This window comes from Diplotaxodon limnothrissa, linkage group LG20, assembly GCF_057381915.1.
Source record: "Diplotaxodon limnothrissa isolate DT_005_m linkage group LG20, D_limnothrissa_male_GT1.1, whole genome shotgun sequence".
Lineage (NCBI taxonomy): Eukaryota > Metazoa > Chordata > Actinopteri > Cichliformes > Cichlidae > Diplotaxodon > Diplotaxodon limnothrissa.
The window spans coordinates 5,492,404-5,512,636 of record NC_140615.1 but is presented as its reverse complement, the minus strand read 5'-3'; the positions used below and the strand labels follow the sequence as shown (position 1 = coordinate 5,512,636).

At 43.5% G+C, this 20,233-nt stretch overlaps 1 protein-coding gene across 1 annotated transcript; it reads right to left on the bottom strand.

The window, feature by feature from the left end:
* Positions 1-6,649: 6,649 nt before the first annotated feature.
* Positions 6,650-11,461, bottom strand: LOC146610374 (low-density lipoprotein receptor-related protein 1-like). The gene is made up of 6 exons (XM_085344970.1): positions 11,289-11,461; positions 10,938-11,039; positions 10,763-10,833; positions 10,579-10,672; positions 9,597-9,741; positions 6,650-8,501 (listed from the first exon to the last, which is right to left on the bottom strand). The coding sequence occupies exons 1-6, from the start codon at positions 11,459-11,461 to the stop codon at positions 8,364-8,366; spliced, it is 723 nt and encodes a 240-aa protein (XP_085201096.1). The 3' UTR covers positions 6,650-8,363.
* Positions 11,462-20,233: the final 8,772 nt, after the last annotated feature.

Below are 20,233 nucleotides of genomic sequence, written 5' to 3'. Positions count from 1 at the left end.
TACAAACAACATCTTCAGTTCTGCACAGTGCAGGGCCGTGCACAGATGTTTGAAGGGGTAGGTGCTCAATGTTAACAAAGGGCACATAGAACCAGGCTGAATACCAACAAAGCACATTCATCAGGAATATAATATGGAATCGCATCATACTATATCACTGTCATCAGGTGGGGGAATGTAGCCTGTGTTTTAATGATAGGGTTCAATGTTGGTGTTGAGGGGTTGCTGCTGCTCCTGATAGTGCTGGAGGGCAGGGCTGTGTTGATCTGAGACTGTAGACATGGTGGCTGATTAAACAAGTATTATGGGATAATAATAAAATGCAAAGATCGGTAACAGTGCTTGGAACCTTAATGCAACAGATTTTAAAAACGGTGGGAAATAAACTAGGCTCTGTCTGTTACTCACTCTTTGCCTCTCTCCCTACTTCCATCTCCACATCTGATTTGTCACTCTCAACTTGCTGTCCATTTGAGAACAAGGCACGATTTGCTGTTGCATTAATGTATTATTTAATTATCCACACTTAACAACTCTGGCACCTAATCCATAATAGAGTAATGATAGAAAAACGTTAAAGAACCAAACCATTACAATTGTGTTTATTACTCTTTAAATACTTGAGTAATAATTATATATCCATAAAACATGCCCACACACATGCACAATGACATTTACATCTTCTCCATAATGTATATACTATGACACAAGTTTGCACCATTGTGCTGATCCATTATTATTTATTCCTGTCATGGTCCTGAGTCTGACGACTCAGTGTTTTGTGTTTCCTTATATTACTCCATGTTCTTGTTTATTCTGGTCATGTCTTTTGTTAGGGTTTGCCATTTGTTAGGTTTCTGTTCTGTGCCTGCCTGCTCACACTTCTCTGTGTTCCCTCTGTCCATGGTGTCCCTGTGTCTGCTCGTGAATCTGTCTGTTAAATTCATTGTTTTATTCTGAAAGTCTCTGCCTCATGTGAGTGTGTTCAGGTTACATTTCCCCTGCCTTGTCAGCTCTGATTTCTCCCCGGTGTGTTCCCCTCCTGTCTCCCATCCCTTGATTACTGCTGTGAGTATTTAAGCCCTGTGTGTTCTCCTGCCTCTCCTTGTTCGTCTGCGTTATCTCCTTCCGTCATCCTGTGTGGTTCCCCTGCATCTGTCTACGTCTCCCTGCATCTCCGTTTGTGTCTCTAGGTTTCAGATTTGTTTTATTCTTAGTTTTCCCAGTTAGGTTTTGTCTGTTCTCGCCATCCTTTGCCTTTTGTTGTACGTCATCCTCCTCAATAAAAGCCCACTCACATCACTAGTGCCTGCATCTTGGGTCCTTTAATAAATTACACACGGCTCGCCCCGCTAGCTGTGACAATTCCTAGTGCTAAAATAACAAAGTAATAAGAACAACAACAACAAAAAGTAATACATATAAAATAATGTATTTATGATGATTCAATTTGTTTGGCTATCCATTCTGCGCAAGGCAGAAAGCTTATTAAATGTTTAAATCGTAGAGATACAATAATGTTGCTGCTGTAAAATCAGCCTTTTGACTCTTTTGAAATATGAATCTAATATAATCTGTTTCTTAATGTATTTTCTTTAAAATACAGTGTGTGTTTTTAATATCATAATTAGAATAATCCATGATTATTATAATGCCATGAACCATTGAGCAAAGCATATTACTTGATACAGATACAGTGGCTATTATTCACAGAACAAAGTTTTTAGCCAGGCTGTAAACATATTTATTTCTGCTGTTAATTTATTGTAATGGACATGAACATTTTAAATACTCTTTAAATAAAACAAAATTAAATGTTCACACTTCAGATGTTTTGGTAATCGAATTGTTTTACTTGATTGGTCGATGGTAATTTTTTATGGGTGAGATTTTTTATGGGTAAGAGAATCTTGCTGATTCTCCTGGAGTGTCTCGTTTTGATCTGGTTTGTTAACACTGGCCTCTTTTTCTGAACTTGACTGCTGTACTGTCTCATACCGGGCTTGAGAATTGTCTTGTTTGGCAACGTTGGACTAATTTTCTTGTTTCTTTCTTGTGTCTTGCAGAGCCTGCAAAGACTCCTGAAGTAAGATATTTTCTTTTTCTGTTTTCTGGAGTTGGTTTTTGATGTTTGTGTTCTCCTGGTTTTGCTTCGATGTGAAGCTTTGGTTTTTTCCAACTCATATTTTCGGTTTTGGACCTTCAAATCCTTTTTCTTGGAAAGAGCCTCACTGGCGCAGAGTTTTGCTTTGAGCTCTGCAAACTCACAGTGGGCTCTTTGTTCTTATTTTTGTGTTTTCCAACTACTTCTTCTAGATTTGAGTTTTGAGGAGCTGCTCGTGGTGTTGTTCGATCTCCTCCTGCTGTTTTTTACATTGGACCTCCAAATCAGCTTCTCTAGTTCCTTAGAAATATGGTATCATATTCCTCTTCTGTGGAACCAGGCTTCCAGTTTGGATTCGGGAGACTGACACTATCTCTACTTTTAAGATTAGGCTTAAAACTTTCCTTTTTGCTAAAGCATATAGTTAGGGCTGGACCAGGTGACCCTGAATCCTCCCTTAGTTATGCTGCAATAGACGTAGGCTGCCGGGGGATTCCCATGATGCATTGAGTTTTTCCTTTCCAGTCACCTTTCTCACTCACTATGTGTTAATAGACCTCTCTGCATTGAATCATATCTGTTATTAACCTCTGTCTCTCTTCCACAGCATGTCTTTATCCTGTCTTCCTTCTCTCACCCCAACTGGTCGCAGCAGATGGCCCCGCCCCTCCCTGAGCCTGGTTCTGCCGGAGGTTTCTTCCTGTTAAAAGGGAGTTTTTCCTTCCCACGTCGCCAAAGTGCTTGCTCATAGGGGGTCATATGATTGTTGGGTTTTTCTCTGTATCTATGAAGCGCCTTGAGGCGACTTTTATTGTGATTTAGCGCTATATAAATGAAATTGAATTGAATTGAATCTAGTGGTTTTCAAGTCTGAAGAGTGTGTGTGGAGCCTCTGTGGTTTGTGTCGAAACCTTCACACTAAGCTCTGCAGCTGTGACAGCTGTGTTGCTGTCTTCAACCGTAGTGTGACTGACTTCAGGGGTGAAGTTCTCCTCTGTATTGCAAAGATCGGTGACAGCACTTGGAACCATAAGAGGAAAGGGATAGGTGCTCAAGCCCCCTCCGCCCCCGCCTCTGCACATGCCTGGCACAGTGCATCCATGGATATGGATGGGCTAAATTATGATTTATAAATCCACTTCATGTAAGCCAACTTTGAATCTTGTATGTGAGACTTTTCGTTTTATTCAGACACAGCTGAGTCATGGTGAGTCGACATATGTCACGGCTGCGATGGCAGACGTGTGGGGTTGTGGTAAGGACCCAAACGCAGGCACTGACGCAGATGCAGTGAGTGAGCTTTACCTAGTGAGGTAAAGAGGATACAGGAGGAACAGAGAATGGCATACAGAGAAACTAGGAAAACCCTAAACTGAGAAAACTAACAAAACTGACCTGAAACCTACAGATGGACCAGCAACAAGCAGCAGAAAACACAGGGCTTATATACTCACAGGGGCAATCAGGGAATGGGATACAGGAGGGCAACAGCTGTGAGAAATCAGAGCTGACGAGACAGGGGAAACGTAAACTGAACAGACTGACATATAACAAGGACCTTCAAAGTAAAACAGGAAATACAACAGGTATGCACAGACACGAGCTTAACACAAGACATGGCAACAGGGAGGGAACACAAAGACGTGGGACCAGGGCAGGCACAGAGACACAGAACAAAAGGAGCTCGAAATACAAAACAGAAACAAAACCTGAGACTAAGAAATTCCCAACAAGAATGAACCTAAAACATAAGATAATAATCAAAACCAAAACCACTGAGTCCACAGACTCTGGACCATGACAACATATTTGGACTCCTACACAGACTCAAGTCAAGTAGTCAAGTCAAGTATTTATTTATTGTCATTGTCAAAGAACAATGAAATTGCGTTTGGGGCTTCCGTACAACCCGTAAAAAACAAACAAAAAACAAACAAACAAAAAAAACAATAAAACAAAACAAATACCCCTTAAAACCCAAGTGTAAATATTTAACCCAGTGTGACTTCAGTGCAATGAGACAATCCTTAGCAACAACATGAGAACAAGACAGGTAATGTTCGTAGGACATTCAGACAAAGACCTGAGAAACATGACAAAATGCAACAATGCAACCCGTTCAATATTATTGTACTGTGAGATATGATGGTTGTCTATTTAAGAAAGGGGGGGGGGGGGGGGGGGGAAGAGAGAATAAAGATATAATGCACCAATGCAAACCAGTTCAGTGCTATTAAGAAGTTGGATATGGTTATTGTCCGTGAGAGGGGGGCAGAGAGGGGAGGGGGGCAGAATTCAGGAGCCTCACAGCCTGTGGATACAGGCTGTTGGCCAGTCTGGATGTTCTGGCCTGTATAGACCTGTACCTTCTCCCTGAGGGCAGCAGGTGGAAAAGGTGGCGCGCAGGGTGATGTTGGTCCCGCAGGATACTGTGCACCCTCCTCAGACAGCGAGTGGGGAAGATATTACTAATCTCTGGCAGAATTGTTCCAATAATTCTGCCAGCTTCTTTCACCACCCGCTGGAGTGCTTGCTGGTCGGCCTTGGTGCAGCTGGGGAACCACACTAGAAATCCATGCGTCAGGACGCTGCTGATGGCACAGTTATAGAAGTTCAACATCAGAGGTCTGGGAATGTGTGCGCTCCGTAGTCTCCTCAGGTAGTAGAGGCGCTGTTGGGCCTTCCGTGCAACTAAGGTGATATGGTTGCCCCAGGACAGGTCCTCGGTCACAGTTACCCCCAAGAATTTAAAACTGCTCACCCTCTCCACCGCCTCACTGCCAATGAAGAGAGGCAGATGGTTGTTATGACCCTTCCTCCGGAAATCTACAATGATCTCCTTGGTCTTTTTGGTGTTTAAGACCAAGTTATTGTCGTGGCACCATGACTCTAGTTGTTGCACCTCTGTCCTGTAGTTTGTCTCATCGTTGTTGGATATAAGTCCGAGCACTGTGGTGTCATCGGCAAACTTAACAATGAGATTGGACGCGCAGGAGGAAATACAGTCATGGGTGAAGAGAGTGTATAGCAGAGGGCTCAGAACACACCCCTGAGGGGCACCGGTGTTGACCACAAGGGTGGAAGAGGTGTTCTTACCCACTCTGACACTCTGTCTGCGGTTAGTGAGGAAGTCCACAATCCAGTTGCACAGAGAGGAGTTGAGTCCCAGTTGGTGGAGTTTGGGACGGAGTTTATATGGCCGGATGGTATTAAAAGCCGAGCTGTAGTCTACAAAGAGGAGCCGTGCATAGGTGTTCCTGTGTTCCAAGTGCTTCAATAATGTGTGCAGCACTATGGTGATCGCATCCTCAGTTGACCGGTTCTCCCTGTATGCAAACTGGTGCGAGTCCAGAGATGGTGGAAAAGCAGCTCTGATGTGTTTAAGACACCTGCAAAAGCCTCCTGCAAATAACAGAGGAGGTGCGATGTTATAACAGACATTCGTGGACTGTTTCGCAGCGTTACGCCAAGTCTTCGAGACGCCTTCAATCAGACTTAATATTGTTTATTTTGATTGTATCTGGGAGCAAAGACCATCACTGTACTGGTTCTTCTTGTCAAGCTAGACAAACCAAATTACTCCAAAGTTTGATGTTCCGCTTAAGAAGTGCCTTTTTGTGTTATTTCTCGTCAGTCAGCCATAATTTGTTTATTTTACATCTTTCATTTGGTAAAGATTGTATTTTTTACTGCCTTGTAATATAACATTAGCCTTATAATCCTGACAACAATATGCAAGTTGAAGGCACAAAAAAAGCTTAACGGTATGTTAGTTCCTTTTTACCTCTAGTACATCAGAACAGCTGACACGAGAGTCCCCAGAGTTTTGTGCCTTGACCAAGTGGTGGTTAAAAACAGAATATTACGTGCCTTGACAACACTTCCTGTCACACCGTGCGTGACAGTTAGGAGGTGACAGACGCATGAAGGAGACTCCAGGTGGACTACTGTTTCAAAGGCACACTTGCTGTTTGGTTAGCCTGCTCTAAATGTATTATTAACAGATGAAGGATGAAGTGCATTTAAAGCTTCTTTTTCTTATCCGTTTTAATACAGATTATTCCTCCTAACAGCTTTAGAGACTTGCATGACATTGGCACAAAGGGAGCAATACATCTTAACACTACTTAAATTTGGCTCAAGATTGTATAAAACACTATTCTTGTGTGTACTGAAATCAAAAGAAACATACTTTTTTTTTTAAGAAAAAGCTATTCTTGGGATTGTCTGTTGACTGAAAGACAACACTTCCTGTTTAATAAATATGATGATTTATGTAACAAGACCAAAGACTTTCATTACAATTCAGAAGCCTTTCCAGATTAAGCAACATCCAAACAAGTGCTTTCTACATGTTTGTGTTTTATTTCTTCATTCTTTAATGATAAGTGAGGCTATTTCCTAATGTACTGAAGTATGAAGTAGACTGCTTCTCCTCTCCATCTTTCCAAATGACAGACACGGCCATCGTACATTTCTACTATAAAAATCCATTTAATTCCTTATATCAAAAAGAAATTGAATTATAACAAAACAATCAGAACCACAAACGTGGGTTTTTGCCAGTTAAAGAAATTCTCCAAATGAAATATGATTGTTCCAACTTACATGGCGATTTAACAGAGCAGGATGTTAAAAGCAAATAAGCAAGAAAAAAAAAACAGAATTTAAAGAAAAAATGTGATGAATACTGTTAACATTTGAGGACTAAAGCCAGAGTTTCCTCTTGGTTAAGTGTGTCTGTGTGTGTGTGAGCACCATGCAGTGATATGGTAGGTATGGCTGACAAGCTGAGGTGATTAAAAGCAATACGGTGAGCAGTGAGACATAGAGCCACACTTCCCAGACTAAAAATCCGGATGGTTAGCAGCAAAGCAAAGGAATGGAGAAAGGAATGCTTATCAGGAAGCCGATCAGTCTCCTTCCTGAGAATGCACTTAACAATGAGCATTAACCTAAATTACATGTCCATGTAATTACATACAGTGAAGGAAAGAAAAAAAAAATCCAACCTCCCACAGAAGTACGTACCATCAGACGGTCTCCCTGGCCTTTCCTGAAAGTATGTTTACAATCAAAAGACGAGGAACAAAAGTTGAAAGCAACCGTTCTCGGCTAATTACTGGTCGCAGGTTCTTTTTTTTTTTAGAGGATGACCGGAAATTCACAGAAGCTTGTCTCTACTCCAGAAGAGTTTCAGAACAAAGCCCCAGCTCCTGTCCAGGGTGTCCTGCAGTAGGCTAATCCAAGGCCACGGATATCATCCCAGGCTTTTTCATCCTGGAATGTGGACTTAATTACAATCATCTTCATCCAGCGCACACTAACACACTGCCATGATTCATTCATCGGTGACACAAAGTATGTCAATTATACAATGACTTAAAAAAACAAAAGAAAAACATTAAAAAGTACAGACTGCTATTTGTTACTGATGTTTGTATTCCTGGGTATATTTTCAAGACACTTTGTTAATAGGTTCATATATATGGAAATATATATATTTATAATATATATATATATGTAACTTTAGTCTGTGCAAGGAGGTAAAAGACAATCACTTGAATGTAGCTCTTTGCAACAACAGATCAGATGCCGAGTCTCTTGTGCATACACGTGCAGTTAAACATCACCTCGCCTTTCCCTCTAAGACCTCCAGTAGCAAACATACATATACACAAAATGTGAACCAGCATCCAGGAAGCATTCGTGGTGAGCACTGACGCATCTCCTCTCTTTCATGAACAACGAAGACTTGGCAACATTTTCTAGGATGGAACAAAAATGTTTTTTTTCTCTTTTCCCCTACACAATTTATACAAAAATAAAAAAATTAAAATTGTTCCACTGCCATTTGTATCTTTTACATTTGCACAGAGGTAGTGGCTGAATGCGTGAGAAAGGTGTGTGTGTGTGTGTGTGTGTGTGTGTGTGTGTGTGTGTGTGTGTGTGTGTGTGTGAGAGAGAGAAGTTGTGAGGAAGTGAGCAAAATGAAAAAGAACTGGATAAAATGTCTATAAAATGGTTTCTTTTCCGTCACCAGAGGATTTGTTTTCCTTTTTGTCAAAGAACAAAATATAATACTGCAATCACTTTAAAAAAGTAGTTCTTCATTTTATACATTTTATACAGTGTTCTCGTTTTTATGTTTTTTTGTTGCTTTTCTTTTCAGTTGGTAAAGGCATAAAATGAGAGAGCTCGCTGGCTCTAGGTTGGGCGAGGCAGGGCAATGTTGGCAGAGTTCAGTCCATGCCGAGGTCTATGCCAGGGGGTCGCTCATGTCCTCGTCAACCTGGGAGAGGAGCTCCTTCTTTTCATCAGTGCTCGCCAGAGAATTGCGGCTGTTGTGGGCACCCATGTACAGGGTGGCATACACTGGGTTCGTGAAGTTGGTGGGCTGCGGAGTGAAGAAAATTTCTCAGTGACTCAGGCAAAAGAAATGAAAAGATTTGGTATATTGTGAAAGAAGCAGTATTTTTCTTATTCAAATAGGCTCAGCTCGCATAAATAACAAGATGTTTCCCAGCTCAGTGCTGAAACCCTGGCAGACATTTGTGGTTTGTTATGTTTTCTGTGTTTGGTTATTTGTTTCTGAAAGTCTGGGCACTAATCATCTGCCCCCAACAAACCAGTAGGTGTATTTCCAGTGAAGAACTTGCAACTTCTTTTTAAGCACTCAGGACTTTATGGACAATTCCTCATTTGATGTTTTATGATTGTGGTGAAAAGTGTTTGAATATAGTGACCATGAGGGCTCCAGCATAAAAGCTTTATTCAGCTGCTCCCCTTATTCACAGTGGATTTCCGTTCCTGACACCCCCAAGGGATTTTTGTCTCCAGCTGGGATTAAACTGGAGATTTTTTCACTTCTTAGGTGAATGTAAAAGAAATGGTATTTATATAGTGCCTTGTGCTTTTATCTGCTGAATGCATTCACACACACAGAGGTAACTCAGGGTTCAGTATCTTGCCCAAGCATTGATCTGTATACAAACCACTCGAGCCACAACGTGTAAACCATGAGACTATGGAGCCACTCATCAGAACTAAAGTATATGATTCACATAATTCTAACAATATTCATTCCAAAATTCATTACAGATGCCAGAAGTAAATACCATAACGACACCCACTGGTTTCCTAAGTCTTGCTTTAAAGCTTTTGCATTTGGACTGTGGTGATCTCGATGGCAAAAAACTGGATATAAATGTAGAAAAGTGATTACAGATCAGTCAAGACAGAAAACTGTTTTTCACTAGACGTCCAAAGGACAGGAATATATTGAGAAACCCAGCTACTTTCATCCAGTGTTCTTTAGATCACAAAGAAGGGTCTATTTACTGTCTATAATGACTCCACAACCAAAACCAATTCATTAAAAAAAAAAAAAACTCACAAAAGGACTCATAAATGTGGAAATATCTGCATGGTTAGCCACTACCAGGCATTTTCAGATATTTTGTAATGAAACTGCTTTTTTAAGCTTTGTTACCTTGTCTGGGTCTAAAGCAAAGTCGGAGTCCAGAAGTTCCCCAGCATCATCATCAGGATCTCCTTCATAGATCTTATAGGCAGGGTTTCCAATCTCAACATTCATGGCCCCGTTGGTCATTCGGTGGTGCTGGAAGCCCTTGGCACTGCAGAGAAACAGATCAACAATTATCTTAGAAGCAGATTCAGACCCTTGTTTAAAAGAATTGATGTGCTAACCTCAGAAGAAAGCTAGAGTGACTAAAAGGTGTCTTATCATAAACCCATATCATAAATTCACTCAGCACTGGCTATGTACAATTGACAAGAACAAGACAACATATATCAAAGGTTTTCAAATGAGCTTTTGTGTCAAAAGGCCATTTGATCAAACCTATCGAATATACTGCAGCATGTCCATTGCGGAGAATGCTGGATTAGATTGCAAATATTCGGCTGTTTGCAAGCATATAAACATTTTTCAGAGATGCACAGTTATACATTTTACTCTGCAAGCACATTGCCTGAGCCTAATATTTACAAATGTAAACAGGGAAAGGCATGGAGGACAATGGGAGGATGTCAAAAGTTCAACTACTCGTGCATCACCAGAGCTATTCCAGAGTGAGTAGGCCCCCTGTGTTGTTGGGTGGGAAACCCCATGGAAGCCAAACAGAAGATGGCAAGCGAGGACAATGGAAAGATTTCGGCACTGAACGACAGAATGGACAAAAGGATAGACAAAAGCATAGCAAAGGCAGTCTGACTGTATTTTAGGGAAAGGAGAGGAGAGGAATTGGGGGTCAACAGGTGAATTATGTAACCCTATCAAGTTACCGCGAGCACTGAGAACGAGATTTGCCCGGGCATAGAGACCTGGGAGACAGGGAAATAGATGGTTATCAAAAGGTAAGAGAGAAAGAAAGACCAGAACGGTGAGGACCAGATGACAAATGGAGTTTGAATTTTTTAAAGATGAAAAAGCGTCCCGAACTAGTACTCACCCACGCATTCTCTGCTTGTACCACAAGATGGCACCAACCACCAGCAATGCCAGCAACAGCAGCAGCAGCACTGGGACGATGATTGACGCAGTACCTATGAGTGAACAAATAATGATAAGCAAATAGGACCAAAGTGCATGTTCTATGAACAAACTTTGATTTGGTCAGGGAGTGGCTGACTTACTACCACTAGAAGTATGAGACTCTATAGGAGCTGTGATATCACATCTGTATCCCCTCCATCCAACAGCACACCTGGTTATAGAGGTACACAGTGGATATGTGGGTAAGTGTGCTAAGCGGACATTAAAACAATAAAATATTATATATATGCCTGTTAATGTCTACTGGGATCTTACGTGCACTGTGGCAGCAGTGTGCGATTGTCTACTGAACACTGTCCATGTGCGCAGTAGTTTGAACAGGTATAGCAGCTGGGTTGGATCTGACCATTTGGACAGCTTCAAACATACAGGAAAAAAATATTAAAGAAGATCCTAATGCAGCAGAATAACAATAATAATAATGATTCCCACGATTTCAGAATGATATATTCCATGCTGTGCACTGTTAGGAAGCACAAAATCCAGAGATTGCTGGGTGACCTTGGGTGAAGAATATTCTGGCAGTTCAAAATAAAAGCCAGCAAATATTTACAAATCCAAGTCTAATCGATGTAGCACAGTAACCACGTCCCACACGATACTCACCTGCAGGAAACCTCCCCTGAGGCTGACGTCAAACATTTGCCCGTTCCGCAGAACTGACATTTGTCCAGCTCACACTGGTGCCCGACGTACTTGGTGGGGCACAGACAAAGTTTGGTGCCGTTGGAGGTCTGTAAGCAGGTTCCACCATTCTCAGTTAACCCATAACAACGCATGTAAACGCATGGCAACGGACAGTTAACCCATAACAACGCATGTAAACGCATGGCAACGGACAGATAACCCATGGCAACGGACAGTTAACCCATAACAACGCATGTTAACCCATGGCAACGGACAGTTAACCCATGGCAACGGTCAGGTAACCCATGGCAACGGACCGTTACCATGGCAACGGACCGGTAACCCATGGCAACGGACCGGTTACCATGGCAACGGAACGGTAACCCATGGCAACGGACAGTTAACCCATAACAACGCATGTAAACGCATGGCAACGGACAGTTAACCCATAACAACGCATGTAAACGCATGGCAACGGACAGATAACCCATGGCAACGGACAGTTAACCCATAACAACGCATGTTAACGCATGGCAACGGACAGATAACCCATGGCAACGGACAGTTAACCCATAACAACGCATGTAAATGCATGGCAACGGACAGTTAACCCATAACAACGCATGTTAACGCATGGCAACGGTCATATAACCCATGGCAACGGACAGTTAACCCATAACAACGCATGTAAACGCATGGCAACGGACAGTTAACCCATAACAACACATGTTAACGCATGGCAACGGACAGTTAACGCATGGCAACGGACAGTTAACCCATAACAACGCATGTAAATGCATGGCAACGGACAGTTAACGCATGGCAACGGACCGGTTACCATGGCAACGGACCGGTTACCATGGCAACGGACCGGTAACCCATGGCAACGGACCGGTAACCCATGGCAACGGACCGGTTACCATGGCAACGGACCGGTAACCCATGGCAACGGACAGTTAACCCATAACAACACATGTAAACGCATGGCAACGGACAGTTAACGCATGGCAACGGACAGTTAACCCATAACAACGCATGTTAACCCATGGCAACGGACAGTTAACCCATAACAACGCATGTTAACGCATGGCAACGGTCATATAACCCATGGCAACGGACAGTTAACCCATGGCAACGGTCAGGTAACCCATGGCAACGGACCGGTTACCATGGCAACGGACCGGTAACCCATGGCAACGGACCGGTTACCATGGCAACGGACCGGTAACCCATGGCAACGGACAGTTAACCCATAACAACGCATGTAAACGCATGGCAACGGACAGTTAACCCATAACAACGCATGTAAACGCATGGCAACGGACAGATAACCCATGGCAACGGACAGTTAACCCATGGCAACGGTCAGGTAACCCATGGCAACGGACCGGTTACCATGGCAACGGACCGGTTACCATGGCAACGGACCGGTAACCCATGGCAACGGACCGGTAACCCATAACAACGCATGTAAACGCATGGCAACGGACAGACAACCCATGGCAACGGACAGTTAACCCATAACAACGCATGTTAACGCATGGCAACGGACAGATAACCCATAACAACGCATGTAAATCCATGGCAACGGACAGTTAACGCATGGCAACGGACAGTTAACCCATGGCAACGGTCATATAACCCATGGCAACGGACAGTTAACCCATAACAACGCATGTAAACGCATGGCAACGGACAGTTAACCCATGGCAACGGTCAGGTAACCCATGGCAACGGACCGGTTACCATGGCAACGGACCGGTTACCATGGCAACGGACCGGTAACCCATGGCAACGGACCGGTAACCCATGGCAACGGACCAGTTACCATGGCAACGGACCGGTAACCCATGGCAACGGACCGGTTACCATGGCAACGGACCGGTAACCCATGGCAACGGACCGGTTACCATGGCAACGGACCGGTAACCCATGGCAACGGACAGTTAACCCATAACAACGCATGTAAACGCATGGCAACGGACAGTTAACCCATAACAACGCATGTAAACGCATGGCAACGGACAGTTAACGCATGGCAACGGACAGTTAACCCATGGCAACGGTCAGGTAACCCATGGCAACGGACCGGTTACCATGGCAACGGACCGGTTACCATGGCAACGGACCGGTAACCCATGGCAACGGACCGGTTACCATGGCAACGGACCGGTAACCCATGGCAACGGACAGTTAACCCATAACAACGCATGTAAACGCATGGCAACGGACAGTTAACCCATAACAACGCATGTAAACGCATGGCAACGGACAGATAACCCATGGCAACGGACAGTTAACCCATGGCAACGGTCAGGTAACCCATGGCAACGGACCGGTTACCATGGCAACGGACCGGTTACCATGGCAACGGATCGGTAACCCATGGCAACGGACCGGTAACCCATGGCAACGGACAGTTAACCCATAACAACGCATGTAAACGCATGGCAACGGACAGTTAACCCATAACAACGCATGTAAACGCATGGCAACGGACAGATAACCCATGGCAACGGACAGTTAACCCATAACAACGCATGTTAACGCATGGCAACGGACAGATAACCCATGGCAACGGACAGTTAACCCATAACAACGCATGTAAACGCATGGCAACGGACAGTTAACCCATAACAACACATGTAAACGCATGGCAACGGACAGGTAACCCATGGCAACGGACCGGTTACCATGGCAACGGACCGGTAACCCATGGCATCCTCACCCCTTCCTGTTACGTGTTGCATGTTGTCCATTGTTTATTTACCTCTCACCAGTCGGCAGCGTCCGCCATGTTTGTCTGTGCTAAATGTCATCTGCGGTGTGCTCAACAGCTATTTGGTCAACAGGCTCTAGAAGAAAACAGAATCAAACTTACGTGAACACAGTCTGTATCCACACTTTTGTTTCCTCTGTGACAGCCATCCTGTTTGGTAATCTGCAAACTCAAGAGCTTGTTGACCACTGTATCGTAACCAGAGTGGTTACTTTGTAACGTCCTCATTGTTTAGTGTTACTGATTTGCCAAAATCACCGTCTCAAAGCCTTGAATTTCTCCGTTTTGAAGCACAACTTCTAGCAGTTGAAATACAAGGCTATGGGAATGTGGCATTCCTGCCACATTTGCTAATTTTGTAGCTCTTATGGACAATTTCAGCTTTAACCCAAAGTTTTAACTGCACAAGTGTTTCCAGATTTTCTGGATTTGAAAATTATAACAATAAACACTCAGTTGTCAGTTTATTAGGGAGCTCAAACTAATGCAGACTAACAACAATCCTGCAATAAAGGCAACTTTTCATAGTTTCATCTTCATTGTAAAAAAAGAGGAAATATGGTTTGTGGTGCTGTTTTCATGTACTGCATTATACAGTAAGGTGTTCCTATTTGCTTTTCTTTTTTTAGCTTAACCTCATTTACAGAAATGAGGGAACAACTGATATAAATTAGGTGTACCTAATAAAGTGAGAACTGAGTGTACATCCTCTGCTCTTCTTGCTTAAAAACACTCTTAAGAAATTGAGATGTAAACAGAAGCAAATGTCCAGATTGACCTCTTGGTCGTCTAACATGTGTGTCCCCCTGTCTCTCACCCCCCCTCTCCATGCCTACTCACAGATCTCCGAAACCAGCCTTTCCTGCGAGCGGACGCGTTGATCCGGAGCGGTTGGAAGAGACCCTAAACCACTTATTCGTCACTTATAGTCCCCTCCCTATTGTAACCCTTCCCTTTGTCCCAGTGGCGCATCTCAACCCTGAGGCTGCAGATCACAAAGACTGAAAAGCGAGGACAGGACAAAGCCCTTGTTTTAGCCCGGTAATTTATTTATTTATGGATGCCCTTTTACAACCACTTTAAATGAGCAGGCATGATTACAGAAGCACAACGCGCTACTACTCCTTCGTCACCGCGAGCAGAAGGCTTTCCCTGCTCTGTCGGCACTGACCTTTGGGAGGATGACCAGAGCACAGGTGAGGCCATCTGAGGACTGGAGGAGGAATTGTGCTTTCACTAACAAGTGCCTGCTAGCATGTGGATCTTAATGTGGACATTCCTAAAACCCATTAATATCCGAAGGTTACGCAGTCATAGCAGGATTTAAACTGGGAGGCAGCCAAGATAAATTGCCGACTCTTCTGCTGCTGCTGGGACGCCTGCCTTTAATGACCAGTCTCTCCAGGCATTTGGCGGGAATGGGGGTGAGTGCCACAGGTCTGAAATCGTTCAGACATGTGACATTTGACTGTTTTGGGATGGGAACGATGGTTGCTGCTTTGAAACAGGATGGTACCAGTGAACAGGACAGCGAGGTGTTATATATAGAGGTGAAGACGTCCGCCAGGTCCGCAGCACAGTCTTTTAGCACCCGGCCCAGCACTCCATCCGGCCCGGCCGCCTTCCTGGTGTTAATGCTCCGGAACACACGCCTCAGCTCATGAGTGCTCAGGACCGGAGCAGGGTCGGTTGAGGGGAGAGGGGACAGGACAGGGTCGGTGTTCTCCCTATCAAAGCGGGCATAAAAGAGGTTTAGGTCCTCAGCCAGAGTAGGACTATCGGCTGAGGGTGATGGTGTTCTCCTTTTGTAGTCCGTGATAGCCCTGATGCCTTCCCAGACCTGCTTTGGGTTTGTGATGTTCTCAAACCTGGCCTCGATACGCCTCCTGTGCTGCTGCTTGGCAGTCTTGATGCCTCTTCTCAGGTTAGCCCTGGCAGCACTGTATGCCTCCTGTAAGTTGTTGAACTCTGTGTGTCATCCAGGGTGGATTATTAGGGAACACACGGAGTCGTTTCCAAGTTGTTACATTGTCCACACAGAAACAGATGTAGTCCAAGACAGTGGAGGTGTAACTGTCCAATGCGACACGATTGTCAGTGTCCTGCACCTTGAATACCTCCCAGTCTGTGCAGTGGAAACAGTCCTGAAGCATCGGAATAGCATCCTGCGGCCATGTTCTCACGGTTTTGGTTGTAATCCCAGTGCTCTTGATCTTTTGTGTGTATATTGGGTGTAGCAGAAGGGAGAGATGGTCTGACAGACCCAGGTGGGGATAGGCCTGGGCTCTGTATGCGTTCGCCATGTTGGTGTACACCTGGTCCAAAGTTCTATCTCCTCTGGTAGCACACTTCACATTTCGGTGGAAATTGTGAAGTACAGATTTCAGGTCCGCGTGATTAAAATCCCCAGCCGCAATAAAGACACTGTCCGGGTGTGCTACCAGGCTGTTATTGATGCTGCTGCTCAGTTGTGCTAACGCTAGCTTAGCATTAGCATCTGGTGGAATGTAAACAGCGCAGATGTAAACGGCACAGAGCAGAGCAGAGTCCAAGGTTTTATGGTTTTACAGCCTTAAGCAGAATTTGAACTAGCACCCCCAACCTCAGCTAAAGCCCATATTATATTATATATATATTATATTGCCCATGATTGTTTATTTCTGTATTATAAATCTAGCACAGGGATGTCAAACCGACTTTTTGTTTCATGTTGTGGGCCACACAACAGCCCACTTTGACCTTTTGTGGACCAGTGAAACTGCCCTTTCTCTCAGTGTAAACTTTAATCCCTGAGATATTTTAATACAGGCTTAGTCTGTAGTCTGCTTAGTCTGCTTATGCCTCTTGCCGGCTCTGATACAGAGAAGTCTGAAGATCAGAAAGCTAATTCATGCATAATTTACCGTGTGTCTGTGAAGGTTCTCAGTCATCCAGGTCATCGTAGTCAAAGGAGCTTGCAAAGAAAAGCGTCTGGACTTCTTTAAGTTACTTGAAGACGTTTCACCTCTCATCCGAGAAGCTTCTTCAGTTCTAAGGTCAAATGGTGGAGAGTCCCAGATATAAACCTAGTGGGAGTATCCCCCCACAGAGGGACAAAAGGACCCCCTGATGATCCTCTAATCGCCTGAGCAGAGGTGTGAAACTGGGTGTGGGTCCCAATCAGCCAGAGTTTCGGGTGAGTTCATTGTGAAACCTGGCCCCACCTTATCATGCAAATTCCTGAGATCAGATGGCCCAGGATGTGAGTGGGCGTTTAATTTACCGTGGACATAAAGCAACAGTGATGTTCTGCTTTTAGAAAAGTTCAGTGTAAATTTATGATACAACTTGAAAAAGACGGTGGCACAGTGGTTAGCACTGTTGCCGCACAGCAAGAAGGTCCTGAGTTCAATTCCATCATCAGGCGGGGTCTTTCTGTGTGGAGTTCGCATGTTCTCCCCGTGTTTGTGTGGGTTCCCTCCAGGTACTCCAGCTTCCTCCCACAGTCCAAAGACATGCAGCTTGTGGGGATAGGTTAATTGGATAATCCAAATTGCCACTAGGTGTGAATGTGCGAGTGAATGTGAGTGCGAATGGTTGTCTGTCCCTGTGTGTTGGCCCTGTGACAGACTGGCGACCTGTCCAGGGTGTACCCCGCCTCTCGCCCTATGACAGCTGGGATTGGCTCCAGCGCCCCCCACGACCCTGAAAAGGATAAGCGAATGCATGGATGGAACTTGGAAAAAGAAGGATGCTGTCCAACTTGTCACACTGGAGACTCTTTCTTGGATGCCTTTGTTCACTTTGTCATCATAGGGTGTTGTGTCCAGAATTTTAAAGTGAAAAATAAAATTGAATCCATTTTAAAATAAGGCTGTAACATGACAAAATGTGGAACAAGAGATACGGTGTGAATACTTTCAGGATGCACTGTATCTGCTGTGGGCACCCCTTATGAATAAGGAAGCAGTTCAAAGTAGCTTTCTTTATGTAAATGTCATTTTCAAAAGGTTATGGTCTAATAACTACATTTTCAAGAGCTTTCTGTTGTTGTCTTCATCAGAACATCACTCCTTTGTTAAACCAAAATACCTTATTATCAGACATATTTTGATTGTATGACAAACAAGCTATTTGCATATCTTCAAATCATGTGGATTTTCACATGCAAAATGTCCGAAAGCAAAATATAGCGATACAGAGAGTTTTGTGCTGAACTTGGTGCTCACTCTGACTCACAGGGAGGGGGGACGAGCTGGACATGAAAACAAAGTGCTCTTTGTTTCATGTCTTTTACTCATGATTATCAGCTACTGACGCAAGCACTTCTTACTCCCATGTTCTTAATCAAGTGACGTGCTGCATGTTTGTTACTTTTGAGAACCTTTCCAAATGCATTTGCTCTGCCTGTTGAAAAGAGGAAATCACTCCAATGCAAATAAGATTTATTTTTTACAGACACAAACAGCTTTACTGAACACAAACCACACACACGTTTCTGTGGGAGGACACACAGTGCTTTTGAAATAGCAACAAGCAGCCGTTTGATGACACCAGGACCTAAACTGAAGGCAGGAGTTTGTCAAGTTAGCAGATTCTCAGTTCTGTATAAAAATGACTTTTTGTTGATTTGGCAATGGTTGAACTTGTGCAAGGAGGGAACACCGAGGGAGGGGATCAGCATGCACCACTCACTGTACTATTACTCAGAAATAACTTAATGTAAAGGACAGATGGTACCATAATTAAGTTTAGACTGCCAGAAACAATGTCACAAACTAGGAGTATAATACAAATGAGAAGCGTCACTGCACACAAATGCTTATGTGCCTTCACTGCACTGAGTCATTGAAACGACTGCTAAAATAACAGTAAAACTATCTGAAGACTGAGACTTTTTAAGCTAGTTACCCTGCATAAGGTCCTGTGGGTAATTATAGCAGAAATGTCAACCATATACCCACAACAATTCAACCAAGTTCGTCATTTTTACTACGGACATTATTAAAAGGCTGTTGTACCGGATGCTGAACCGATTCACTACAAATGTCATGACTGGTGGTGGTCAGAGGGCCCGGTGGCGCCTGTGTCCGGCAGCCTCGCCTCTGTCAGTGCGCCCCAGGGCAGCTGTGGCTACAATGTAGCTTGCCATCGCCAGTGTGTGAATGTGTGTGTGAATGGGTGAATGACTGAATGTAGTGTAAAGCGCTTTGGGGTCCTATGGACTAGAAAAGCGCTATACAAATGCAGGCCATTTACCATTTACCATTTAGTAAATGTAACGATTTCAGAAACTATTAAACAATAAGTAATATTTGTAATTTATTTGGCTGTTAATTTAGGAATGGGTCTGTTAGCATTTTAAGTTTCTGTCTGCTCGGGGGGAATTCCTTTTCTACAAGGAAACAAAAATGTTACTGAAGCAGGTTAAACTTTTAATAAAGTCTGACAGACTCGCTATAAACAGATCAAACCCCCCTGACTAGACTAGCAGCTACATAATCATTTGCCAAGAAACACTCAAGTTAAAATTATATTTGAACATCTAAGTCTCAAATAACCCAATAATAATTAAGTTAGTGTGACTGGAAACGCATGTGACCCCATTCAGTCAAAATCAATCAGCTGTTCATAAAAAGGGCATGACTGCTGCCGCTCAACTTGTTACACAAACCACAATCTGTAGATGCAAATTTGCTTTTACTAATACTGTGGATGTGTGGATTTTGAAGTAATTTAAAGTGAGAACCAAGGACCAGTGAATTTGTGAAGTCACGATGACTTTAATCTTTGACCACTGAATTCTAATCAGTTTGTCCTTGAGTCCACGCTAGTGTTTAACTCTTTCCTCAGGTTTCACTGCGACTGCAAGGCGTAGTTTATTTTGTTGGTCTAAAAGTAATATGAATTCTTGCTGTATCCTGCTTTGCTTAAGTTTAAGGTTCAGGTTATTTCAGGTTATAAAATCCTGGGAGTTCATCTGCTCCATTTCTCTGGCAGCCTTCCACGTCTATATAGTCAACTTTAGTTTACTCTCCATGGGCTGGAGTCTTAATTCTTTGTTGGATCCAGTGTATTTTTTATGAGTTTTGAATGTGAATGCTACTCAAATCTGATACAGGAAGAATTACATTGTACAAACATGTAAATATGACACGATATGGTC